Source organism: Pelodiscus sinensis, chromosome 14 (genome assembly GCF_052426305.1).
Source record: "Pelodiscus sinensis isolate ZL-2025 chromosome 14, ASM5242630v1, whole genome shotgun sequence".
In the NCBI taxonomy this organism is placed as follows: domain Eukaryota; kingdom Metazoa; phylum Chordata; order Testudines; family Trionychidae; genus Pelodiscus; species Pelodiscus sinensis.
The window spans coordinates 3,948,182-3,960,905 of NC_143065.1; the positions used below are offsets into that span (position 1 = coordinate 3,948,182).

At 36.2% G+C, this 12,724-nt stretch overlaps 1 protein-coding gene across 3 annotated transcripts in view; it reads right to left on the bottom strand.

Annotated features, from left to right (window-relative positions):
- Positions 1-284: 284 nt before the first annotated feature.
- The window catches only part of RORA (RAR related orphan receptor A), a 551,492-nt gene continuing 539,052 nt past the window's right edge, over positions 285-12,724 (bottom strand). For all 3 annotated transcript variants that reach the window (XM_075897683.2, XM_075897682.2, XM_089781893.1), the window contains 3 exons: positions 12,071-12,183; positions 11,325-11,485; positions 285-11,007 (listed from right to left, as the gene is read on the bottom strand). In XM_075897683.2, the coding sequence (XP_075753798.1) occupies positions 10,851-11,007; positions 11,325-11,485; positions 12,071-12,183 (431 nt within the window). In that variant the 3' untranslated portion in view covers positions 285-10,850. The remainder of the gene's footprint in view (positions 11,008-11,324; positions 11,486-12,070; positions 12,184-12,724) is intronic.

Genomic DNA, 12,724 nt, shown 5'->3' on the forward strand with positions numbered 1-12,724 from the left:
AATACTATGTTACTGTAAAAAAAAAAAAAAATCCTTGCATTGAGGGTACAAAAGCAGTGCATGGAAGCCAAGAATCATGACTTTAAAATTCACTACCTTCTGTTATCAAAAAGTGCAGTAAACAGAAACATTATCTTTAATAAATTGCTCAAAAATCTTTGCTAAAGATCTTATAAATTCAGTAACATTACAGAAAAAATTCTAATAAATATTTAAAAAGGTTAATTACCTCAGATATTTGATATCCATCATTTTGTAAGAATTTAAATGATAATATTTGTGGGAGGAGAGAGTTGAAGTGAAGAGTAACTCAAAGAAAAGGTATGATTTCTAGATAAGGTATGTATAAAAATTAAGAAAATATCAAGTTCTGTGATTGAAATCTGCAAACTCCATGTCTGCATTACATTTGTGTGTCAAAATCCATCTTTGAACTTGCACTTGTGGTTTTAATGAGAATCACATATGCATACATGAGGTCAGAATTTGGACATCAATGTTTCATGATAGATTCACAGAACATTCCCATTGACAATAACTGGAATTACGCATCAGGGCATGATCACGTGGCTTCTGGAATTATCAGTGCCCTCAAACCTTGTTAGATTTAGGGAGTAGAAGGCACCCAGAACTTAGTAGGTGTAGGTCTATAAATCTCACATGTAAAAGAGATTCCCCAACTTGCCAAATTACAATATTGTCTAGTTTAAGGGTTGAAGTAGGTAGTATACTGGGGAACTGGCTACATATTTCTCATATGATGTGATATGCAGTGAAACGTTTTAGCAACCCAATCGATAATGAACTGGAGTTAACACATTTATCATAATATGAACATAGAAAAAAATATTTGATATCAAATATCTATACTGTTGAAGTAATTTTCTCCTCATTAAATATACTACAGAATAAATTATATAATGACACTATGCACTTAAGGAGAAAAAAATGTCCCAAATCGAGTACTCTGATACAGGTACTTGTTGGGCATATGTAGATTTTATTACTCAATGAAATTAACAAGACCCAAAGGTGGCATTGTCTAGGAATAAAAGGGGTTTGTTTTTTGTTCACAAAAGTAACTTATCTAGCACCACACGTCAGAAAAAACACAAAAATAGCACACTCTAGTTCTAAACAGCTATGTCTAAAATAGATTATATAGTAAAACAGATATTATACAGCATAATGTGGTATTTGATAAACAGATAAATATTTGCACTGTGTAGGCTGTTTATAGCATAACTTTATCTATACAGGATGAAAGCAAAAAAGTTAACTGTATAGAAGTGAGCAGAACAACATTAAATATTATGACTCAAAAGCAGAGACGAAGATAAAGTTGAAAGAACAGAGCAAGAGAAAATGTTTACAGGCCATTACAAGTCCTTAAATTAGTAGTAAAATAAGGAATCAGTTGCTCAAGTTTAAGAAAGCAGTAAACAAGAGATTGCATTTACATGCAGATGTCTAAAATTTGTATTTCTTTTTAAATCTATGCACAAAAAGTCATTTGTTTTTATTGCTTGACATTCAATTATGGCTAGAGTATTTTTAACCTTTTTTGAACTTTGGAAACAAGAATATTGTTAAAGGTGCCATAAAAATGGACAACATTGAAATCAGTTTGCAGATAAACCTCCTAACACTGCAGTTCTTTATACATTTTAAAAAGCCTTGTCTGGGGTTTGTCATATGTTAAATATATTTAAATTGGGAAAATACACTGTAGCTTGAAGCCTCCCATTGGCCCAAACATCCAATACAAAAACACGTCTCCATAAAAGGAGCAGGCAGACAATACAGTTACATATAAAGAAGCAGCCAGCTAATGTCCTAATAGTAAAATTTTTTTACCACTGTTCTATAAATTGTTTCAAAATTATATACAAAAAAAGGAAAAATTGGATTTTAGAAAGATATTTACAGTACATATGCATTTTGTGAAACAAAATTCACTGTATTGCTTATGAATTCTCTGCATTTAGGTATCATATAATTAAAGAGATTGCAAGTGATTGTAAAATTTATGCTTCTACATTAGGATAGTTGCAGGGAGGGAAATCAGTATACTAAGCAGAAATAAACATGGAAAATATGCAGATGTTGCATGGAAAATATGCAGATGTTGCCTAAAAATAAAGTGTGATGTCATACATATTATGCCAAGCTAAACAAATTTCTTGTGAAGTGCAGCTTCAAAAGGTAATGAGATTGTGAGGAAAGATACCCTAGTGAATATTGTGGCAGCAAAACATAAACGTAAAGAGCATATATTGATTGCCTGCATAGTCATAATTTTCATACATTTTTATTTTCATAATGTAAAGGGGCTAAACATTTAGTGTTTTATTTCATATTTGGATAAAATCTATTTATTGCTGTAGAAAGTAACTGCTATATTCTCTCTCTAATAAAGGCAAAACCTCCACATTTCTGTCACTGGCAGTTCCACATAAGAAATTAAGGGTAGAATACTGCTTTTATTATGGTGTTAAAGTTCCTTTAAATACCTGAATAAAGGTCAAAGAATGGAATAGATATTATTAGCAAGTATCCTTTTGTTAAATGTTACATATTCCCTCCCCCCCATTAAGATAGTGGAGTCTTAACAGCATTATATTGGGTTGCTATGGTACATAGTAATGGGAGCTGAGTGAATACTGTAACCATTTTTCTATAACTGATTATTTCAAATTTTAAAATTAATATTTTTCCTACTGCATTTGGCTTCCTTGTATGTTTGCTTTTCCTGAATATTCCACCAAATGACTTAAGTGGCAGGAATTTCAAGCAAAGATCACACTAATATACATGTTCATAAGAGGTGAATTTTAAAGTAATAAATATTAATTCATCACAAAAATGCAATTCTAAGAGGAGCACTTCTCCAGTTAGGGAAAATAAATATACTGTGTGTTTTGTGTGTCACAATCAAAACCAGCCAGCACAGCTAAAATGTCAAATATTTAATAAAACTCCTTAATAATTATTTCAGAATACTATATAGTAATTTTTCCTGTAACTAATTATCATAAAATACATTATTTGTCTGTGGGAGACTCAAACACAGAGACAAACTGTAGAATAAATGATTCATTACAGACTATATGACCAGTTTTAGTGGTAATCTAGTTTCAACATCAGTTAAATGTCCCTGACTCTGAAGGATAGGAACTGTCTAAGCCAATCATTAGTATATCCATGCAAACATTTTTTGAGAAGCATGCAGACTTGTTTTGTGAACTCATGTTGATTTGAGTGCATGATTTGCTTTGGAAAAATAGTTTAAAAAATCCAAATGTGTTGACTTTTTGAAAAAAATCGTCCCCATTGAAAATGACTGTTTTGAAATGTTTTAATTTTATTCTGAAATATACAAACCTTTAGAAATACTTGAAAACAAAACAATTTTAAAAAAACTTATTGATTTGCCAAAAAATTCAAACTTTTTCATCATCAGTCTAACAAACTATTTTTGCCCCGACTGCTCAAAATTTCTAATGGATCAAAAAAAAAAATCCATTGTTTACTCTATCGGGGGCCCAAGAAAATACATGCACCAATGACTGGAGTATTCAAATACAGACATACATTTTATCATGTAAACTGTACATATTGAATAGAACATTGTGAATAATTTGCAAATATGAACAGTAAGGATGTCATCTATTTCAATAACTATCTTTTGAACACTACCTTAGTCTTTTTATGGTTAGGATCAGCATTAGGGATTCCTTATAATAAAAACAAAACAGAACGAGAGCTGAGAAAGAGACGAACCTTTATAAGGCAATTTCCTGTCTTGAAACCTGTGTACATTGGAAAATCAACTACATAAGCTTGCAGAATGGTTGATTAAGACAGGTTTCGTGAGATTTATTTCTTTACATAAATGTAAAATTGGGATTTGTGTTATATGGGCAAAGATAAAATGAATATCCCCAAGAAACTGGAGAAACTATGCTTTTTAAAAGAATAATTGAAATCTCATAGGTACGATATTGAGAAATCACTTTTCTTGCCCTGATTAAAGAGTCTCAAAATCTTGCCCATTGTATTTGTAATTGCTTACCTTAATCTTCTGCTTATTTTTATTTTAGGTACAAAAGATAGCAAAGCAACAACTTGACCAGTTCTGGAGAGCTTCCAGGACTCAATATAGACACCTTTGAAAAAATCTTACACTAAATCCATAGAGCTTTGGCACTGAGAGATTAACCTTTTGTGTTTCCTGCTATTAGGTGGTATAGGGCTTCTTTACCTAATTTTGGTTTACAGTGAAGCACATAGAGCAGTTGCAAGGAAGGTCTAATACCTTGTTTTCCTGGTAGTCTTCTGGGTTTAATGGTGTTCTGTGCTATGTGACTCAATGTAAAGACAGAATAATCATAGCATATCTACTCATAGTGCATCTGAAAAGCTGACTTGTTCTCTTTAAGAATTATAATGTAAGCACTGAAGGTTCATTTTCTGTTACAAAACATCAAAGTTTATCTTAACAAACACTCCTATGATTAAATAATGGTGAACAGTGGTCCTGAAATGAAATCTGAGTAATGATTTGTTTTCCGAGAATACTTACAAAATTCGGCATGATTTTTAAAGTTCTATTCCTTCCTTATTTCTTTTTTCATTAAATAATATTGATGAGCAACGGGCTAGAAACTCAAACGAGGCACACATGGGGCGTTTAGACACATAAGAGTTCTATACAGTTCACTCATGCCTTGGAGGGATGTTGATTTTTTTTTTTTTCAAAAAGCAAATTGTCCCAGTAGTACTGGCCACCCTGTCAAAGAGTTTTAGTTGATCCCTGAGCACATTAGTTTCTGACTCTTAAACCCAACTTTGAATAATAGGGCTTCTATTGTTGATAACAAGATGGATTGTCATTCACAGTTAAGTCAATCATAAGGTGCGTATTTGTTTACCCTTTTCGTCACCAATCAGCACAAAGAACTGTCAGAAAATAAATTTTATTTCTCTTTTTAAATAAAAAAGGGCACAAAATGATTAAACAATTTGTATGACAGTGGCTTTAGGATTATTATCTGGCTGCCCCTCAACAACAAACAAGTGATTCAATCGACATTCCTTAGGAAAAGAAAGTAAAAAAAAAAAAATCCTGTACAAATATGTATTTTTCCCTGAGGGATAAGGTTACACCCGCAAGTGCTCTATGTACATATTGCACTATAGAGGAATGAAGAACATGTGCAAAAAAGCAACAATGATCAAAGCTTACTAAATTATTGTAATCATGATTCTGCTATGTCTCGCATTTTGGAATGTCGTAACACAAATAGCTATATTCTTTTCATTAAAAACTCTTTTAAAAAAGAAGAGGAAATAAAACAAAACCCCCACATTTCTACTATGGCACATTCAATGAAATAAAAAGTTTTTCAAAGACAATAGACAAATTCCATCAACAAAGTAATACAAAGTTCGTTCATTTGTTTTTTGTTTTTGTTTTTTAGAAAAATTACATTACTTTCTTTCATTGTTTCACATTACAAAATCTTTTTTTAATCTTTACACAAATCACATTTTATTGCAGGAATATTTCAAGTGCCATCAAATATTTATAGAAGGGTTAAAAAAATAGAAGTATCTCTAAAGTGGTCCAGACAAGGCTTTGTATAGAATAATTTTTTCCACCTTCTATTTTTGAGTTAAGTATTTTGAATACATTTTTATTTCACTGACACTTAACAGCCTAGAAGCAGACACACACACAGACACACACACATTCATGCATACATACGTATGTGCATGCGTGCATATGTGCACACACACGCATACACTCAGACCTTGGTATCCATACTATGATACATACATTTTATAAAGAAAATCCAAACTTAAAAACAGCATCTCACATCACTTCATTCCATAGGTATTAGAAAGGTGAACAGCACCAGTCACAATGTACACCAGGGTGGCCCAACTGACACTGTACTTTAGTACCTCTTCTATAAGAAAGCTTGAGAATGTTTCTGTGCTTTATATGCCAACAACCCAAGACAATTTCTTTACAAATAATAAGGAACAGCTAGTTTAAGAGGAATAATTATTCCAATATCTTCAGCTATTCTCTGTCATTTCACAGATTTAATTTTTGTGGTAGTGAGTTGGGAAGACTGAAAATTTCATACATCTGACATTCATTCACAGAGCATGAATGTGTATTTCAACTTGGTATACTGTTGAACTTCTGGTTCTAGACCCTGCTCTCGGATGTTCTTAACAGACATACATCATCTGTCAGTGCCCTGTCCCTATACTGTAGATTCATTGTGACTGGCTATATTTAGAATCACTCAACATCCCATCACCAAAAAGGCTCTTTGGTTGCAGTAGGTCTGCAAGTACATCTACCGCCCTATTATCCTCAAAATTTGTTTTCTTCCATCTGAACTACTAATGGTGATTAGGAAAGCACAGTGATGTCAGGTGTACACTGATGGTCTGATTTTATAATGAACACTTCGCAGCTCCCACTAAAGCAAGGGAGAGATGAGAGGTGTGCAACATTTTTGAAAATCAGACAAGTCAGACGGCTTTCAGCTAGGCCTGTACTTGGCTTTGGATGCAAATGTAATTGCTCCTGCAATTTTGTGTTCCCAATGAGTTCTAGCTACATGTGAAATATCCAATCTGTTTGCACTCACAGAACAGGTACTATTTACCAGAAAGAGGAGGGGGGGAAAAAAAAGGTAATGACTGAGAAAACAGCCCAAAATATTTAACACGGTTATCTTAATTCCTGTCAAAAACAGGGTTTGTCTTTCACTCTCTGGAAAAGGTCAAGTCTTAGATAGATATCCCTTAGCCGACACTGGAATTAAGTTTAGTTGATCTTTGATGGGCTAGCACCTGAGGCTGGTCACATTCAGAAATCTTTTGTTAGTAAAAAGCCTGCTTTGAAACAATACTGTGATACTCCTCCATGCTCTTTGACAATGTCCACTTATAACTCCAGTCTTTGCATTCAGGATAGTACAAGGATTTCTCCCTAAGCCTCCATGGGCACCTCATTCTGAAGTAGGCATAAAGAAGGTGAAGCGTGGCCCCAGTTCTGTCAACGGAGCAGGGATACTAGAGAAGCAGACTGCACCATCTGAGGCACAATGAAATCATTGGAGTGTAGCGGCTCCATACAGACCCCAGATGGGGGTCACTAGTTAAATGCAACAATTATAGCCTAAGTGAGACATGTTCAAATTATAAAGCAGGGATCACTGTAGCTACATCTCGCCTAGTTACTTCTCAGTAGACACAATGTATGTGAGAGAGCATTAGTCCCCATCAATTTAAGGAGTCATGGCCAATTTGAAAATAACATCTGTCTTGAGGGGTCCCCCCCCAATAATTACTTGCAACAGCTACATGAGATCTCTGGTCCGGGACCCCCGGCACCTGACTGGTCCCAGATGAGGGATTTTGCTAGACTAGGGAGGTTGTTTCTTACCTCACTTCTGCTGGCCCCACCCCCTACCCTGCGGCCCCCCCAGACTTCCTGGCGTTTGCTCCTCTGCAGCCCAGCAGAGCTGCACACCAATTCTCAGCTTTCCTTGCAGCCTAGCTGAGCTGCACGCCCACGCCAACTCCCACTCCCCCCAGCCCAGCTGAGCGGCAAGCTGGGCTTCCCAGCTCCTGGCCTTCTCCCTGCCCCAGCCCAAATGAGCCTGTGTGCTGGGCTTCCCTCCCCCGGCAGCTTCCCAACTCCTAGCCCCTCGGGCAGTCTAGCTGGGCCATACACAAGGGTCCTGTGTGCCTCCCCGCTGCACTCCCCCTTGCAGCAAGCCACAACTTTCTGATCCTGGAACCTCTGTGGTTGTGCCAGACCTTGGATGTTGCCAGAGCAGAAGAGTGTCCCGGTTTATAAAGCTGCAACCTGTACAATGACTACAAATGAAATGCTAGTGAAAGAACATTCATGTGTATTACTAGTTAGTTTGCCTATATACAAAATACGGTCAAATGCACAATTTCACTGTTTTCCATACACAGTTTCTACTTTGCTCAAAGAGACCTAATTACTTTAAATGAACAGAGAAGTATTAAGCCTTATGAATTTTAATGAAACAGACATTACTTTGGGACAGGTACTCTATATGAATGAATTTGAAAGGCAAACCATATTCTACTAAACTCATGTTCGCAGTGTACCTTTAAAACAATGTGTCAAAATGACTATCACTGAACTGTTAAAGTGCAGAGACTCCAGTTCATCCTGGTAAATATACTATTACTGCCATTTTGGTTTTAAAGGAAAAAAAGAATCAAGCACATTTATCCAGGAAGTTATTTAGGTATTTTATATATTTTACCATACAGGTTAGTCACACAGCCTGTTATTTCAATCTCTCTCCTACACTAAAAAGAAAAAAAAAGTGATCATAGGAAAAGGAGCAAGGGCTTTATGGGTAGTGTAAAACAGATAGGGAGGAGGGATAGCTTAGTGGTTTGAGCATTAGCCTGCTAAACCCAGGCTTGTGAGTTCAATCCTTACAGAGGCCATTTGGGGCAAAAATTTGCCAGGGATGGTACTTGGTCTTGCTGTGAAGGCAGGGGACTGGATTTGATGGGATCCCTTCCAGTTCTAGGAGATAGGCACTCTCCATTAATTAAAAACAATTACAACATGATCTCACACTCATTTTGGAGCATGCCGCCAGCCACCTCATAAGGTATTTGGGGCAGCAGCTGTCCTTTATTGGATCTAGCAGAAAATGGTGATCGTCCTTAGGTCAGGGTGGGCAAATACTGGCTCACAGGTCACATCTGGTCTGCCAGGGTTAACCTCTGGCAGGCCCCCACAATGTAGTATTTACCTGTGCCTCCACAGGTATAGGGGAATCACAGTTCCCGTTAGCCATGGATCGCTGTTCCCAGCCAATGGGAGCTGCGATCACCCGTACTTGTGGAGGTGCAGGTAAATATCATGGCAGTGAACCACCAGGGGCTAACACTGGTGAACCAACCCCCATACACATTGCCTACCCCTGCCTTAGGTGCTACTCCAATATGTCAACAATAACTTTCAGGAACTGTCTGTGGGAAAATGCAAAGTTTCATTTTGTTCTTGTCCCAATTCAACACCCCAGTTACTGCCAAAGGAGGTGGTTCCAGCTTTGCAGTGACTGTTACATGTCATTTCAGACAAGCCATAATTGCCTAACACTTCTAACATGGGTGTAAACAACTGGGGACTAAAAGTTTGGGGATTACATTAATAAATACAGAACACATCAAATCTGGAAATATTGTTTCTCTTACTTTCTAATCAGTGGATAAATTTAGTCCAAAATGATTCATTAAAGTGGGTATTTTACTATGTTTTCTCTCTGGCTTTCCAAATAAAACAAACGTTATCCACTCTCCTGTCAGGTTTCATTAAATCTCATAGTACTATGGGAAAGATACTGAGGCTGACTGGGGGCAGAGGAAACCAAAGAATAATTATTGGATTAACATTCTGGTTCAATTGAGCTAGAAGATCAGGCTGCAATCCTAAAACTACCATTACAAATAAAGATGGGGAGGGCTCCCTTTTCATCCAAACTAGATAACTTAGCCTTATTTGTTGTTTAATATGGCTCTCTCATTCAGAATTAGTTTATTTTAAAATTTAACTTTACTCCTCCTTTGGGACAAAATTCTGCCATCCAAACTCAGGCAAAACTCCTTGAAAAGGGAACAATAATTTGCATAAGTAAATACTGTAAAATCTAGCCCCTTGTTAGTATGATGCATGGATCACAATCACTTTTAGAATTACACAATTCAGGTTCATCATCTTCTGTTCATCCTATAAGTCCACTCGTGATTTCAAGGCTTTATGCAGAATATAACATGCCTGTTTTCTACCAAAAGACTGTGCCTTTATTTTATCAGTTTGCATTCATTAGACAGAGTATTACTGTCCAAATTAATGTAGGTGTTTCCAGAGCCATACATGTGTGCTCTAAAAGCAAATAACTTCTCTCTTGTGCTGTGCTGGATTTTGGAAAACAGCTTGAAGCTAACAAAATTCTCAGTGACTTCAATGGGACTAGGGTTTTTAACAGCATTGTTTAGCACATGGAATTTAAAAGTATGTAAAAAGTGTATATAACATACACAAATTGTTTTATATTTATGTATATACACATATATCACATTCTGGCCAACATTTTCAGATCTGGGTTCATACAGTTGAACATGCATATCTATATGCCACAATTAATGGCCTGATTTTCAAGGGTGCTTTGCACTTGTAGCTGTGTTTAACCTGCAGATGCTCAGCAAATTCTTGGCTGCGGCTGCTTAGCACTTTTGAAAATCAGGGCTTTTTATTTCCGAGTCTAAATATGCATTTAGACGTGATTTTAAACACCCAGTTTTGAAACTTTTGGGTTTTGTATAAAAATAAAAGCACCCTTTTAAAAAGCAGCTGAAAAGCTCATTTGATTTTAGAAAATGTTCATGTTTTTCAAAACTCTAAAAATCATCATTTCAGGATGTGACCAGCCTCTCTCAAAAAGTAATGTTGAAAACAGCAGCATAAACACCTCCCAATGTATCAGTACCTTCCAATTCTTTTTCAGTTAAACTTGAATTTCTGGTGCACATGCAACACGACAGTGAACACGCTAGCATTTAATTTAAAGAAAAAGGTGCAAAATGAAAGTGCCTTATCAATTCAACAAGAAAAGCTATACCAGTAACTACTTTTTATATTAATTAAAACAATATATAAACAATATCTCTTTTGCTATATATAGTCTTCATGCCCATTTACCCTGTAATATATTATAATGCTATTGTTGCTATTGCTATGGACCCTTTTCGTGCCATTCTGCCTACTGGCAATCAATGGTAGATGAAAAAAATTGTCCTTCATGAAACAATGAGCAAGTTGTGCAAACTGATGCTGAAACCTCTGCAGTACACACCAGTCGCTGGACTCTGCTGTGATCAACAAATTGATTGTTCTGTTGAAAGTCTGTGGGCAGTGAACTACAAGGAAAAAAGAAACCTTCTGAGTTTAGTACCCTCATTCTGTGTAAACAGAGGTCAAAGATCGAGAAGTTGAGACAGAAAAAGGGTCCATATTTGTAGGCATAATGGAAATCATATGCATGAGAAAAGCAAGTTCAACTTTGTTTCGTTGTTTCCCATCCTTTGCCTGACCCCCAACTGCCAAAAAGATGTGCAGTGTGTTGGCTCCCTAGGTCTGTGCAGGGCCATATAAAGTGTCTTGATTTTCTTTTTTTTTCTTTTTTTTAAATGTTTGTACTTCGGACATTCTAGAAGTGCTTAGGCGATATATTTACCCATCAATTTGCATTGCTGGCTCAAATTCTGAAGTGAATAATTCCTTGTACAACGGAGGAAAATGAAGTCGCACAATGTCTGGGTATATTGCTTTAAATGCCATAAGTTTTTCTGTATGCCGTCCACACAGTGCTCTTAAAGTAGACACTTTGCATATTAACTGGAAAAAAACACACAGACACACACGAGAAAAACAGTCATACACAAAACAGGCACTGTTTGCTAATGTTGCTGATAGGAGTAAAGCTCCTTCAACCATTTTAGTTTAATCTTGATTGTTTTACTTGAAGATGAATGTTAGTAGTTTAAAGATGTACTTGTTTGACTGATTCAAAGAGAGGAAACCAGTAAACATCAGGGATTTTATGGGGCCCAATTCCATTTCTGTAGTAGGTCTGAAATAGTAATGAGTGGCAGAAACATTCACAGGATACTTGGGGGAACAGAGAAGGAAAGTGTAAAGAGAGGAGACACTTAATGGCTTTTCATGAAGCTCAAACTTAAAATTACATTTCTCTAATCATTCTAATTCTCTCTTCCCTCTATCTCAACCTTAGGTTCCTCTTGTAGGTTCTGAGAGGAAGTGGTTGAAACTAAGTAGGGTGTATTTTGAACAAGCAAGCCAGGAAAGGAAGAGGGATGCAAAGGTCAGATGAGAGCTGTTACTCAAACAGTAGTGGTGCTGCTGTTACTAGTGTAGTGTGCTTTTATGTTCAGAGCATAAGGCACAGTTTTTGGTGCTCACCTTTGTTAGAATTCCATCTTCTCGGTGATTCTTCTGCAGGACATGCTGAAGGGCTAGCTGGATTTTTTGTTGAAGTTTTTCAATTTTTACCTTCTCCTGAAGCCATGAACGATCTAAATGCAAAGGAAATAAATAGCTCTGGTATTGCACACTGGCATCACGACTTGAAAAAGAAATGTTCTAAGAGTCAATGCTATATTCATCTTTTCTGTTGCCAAGCACCCTTCCATTGCAATGGAGTTTTATACAGGCAATATTAGAGGATCTCAGGAAGCTTGAATTATGCTTGTGTGTCACATTTTGCTTCAACTACCCCAGACTAACACGGCTACATTTCTATCACATGCTAATAAGACTCTGTATTACAGAATAGACAAAATTAAGCTAACAATATCTTCATTCTAGAGATGACTAGAGTATGTAATGAATGACTAACAAAAGGACCTTTGTTGGACACAGAAAAATTTGAAACAAATAGCTTTAAGATAAACATATTTAAAAGAAATCATTTCTGTGCACTTCTTGGCAAACAAGGAGCACTACATCTGACATTGCTAAAATGGCAGAATCAAACAATTTAGGGGTTCTTAACACAATACTACATACTCTTGAGCTGACAAATGGCATGATAATTTCATTCTACAAACCAAAGGA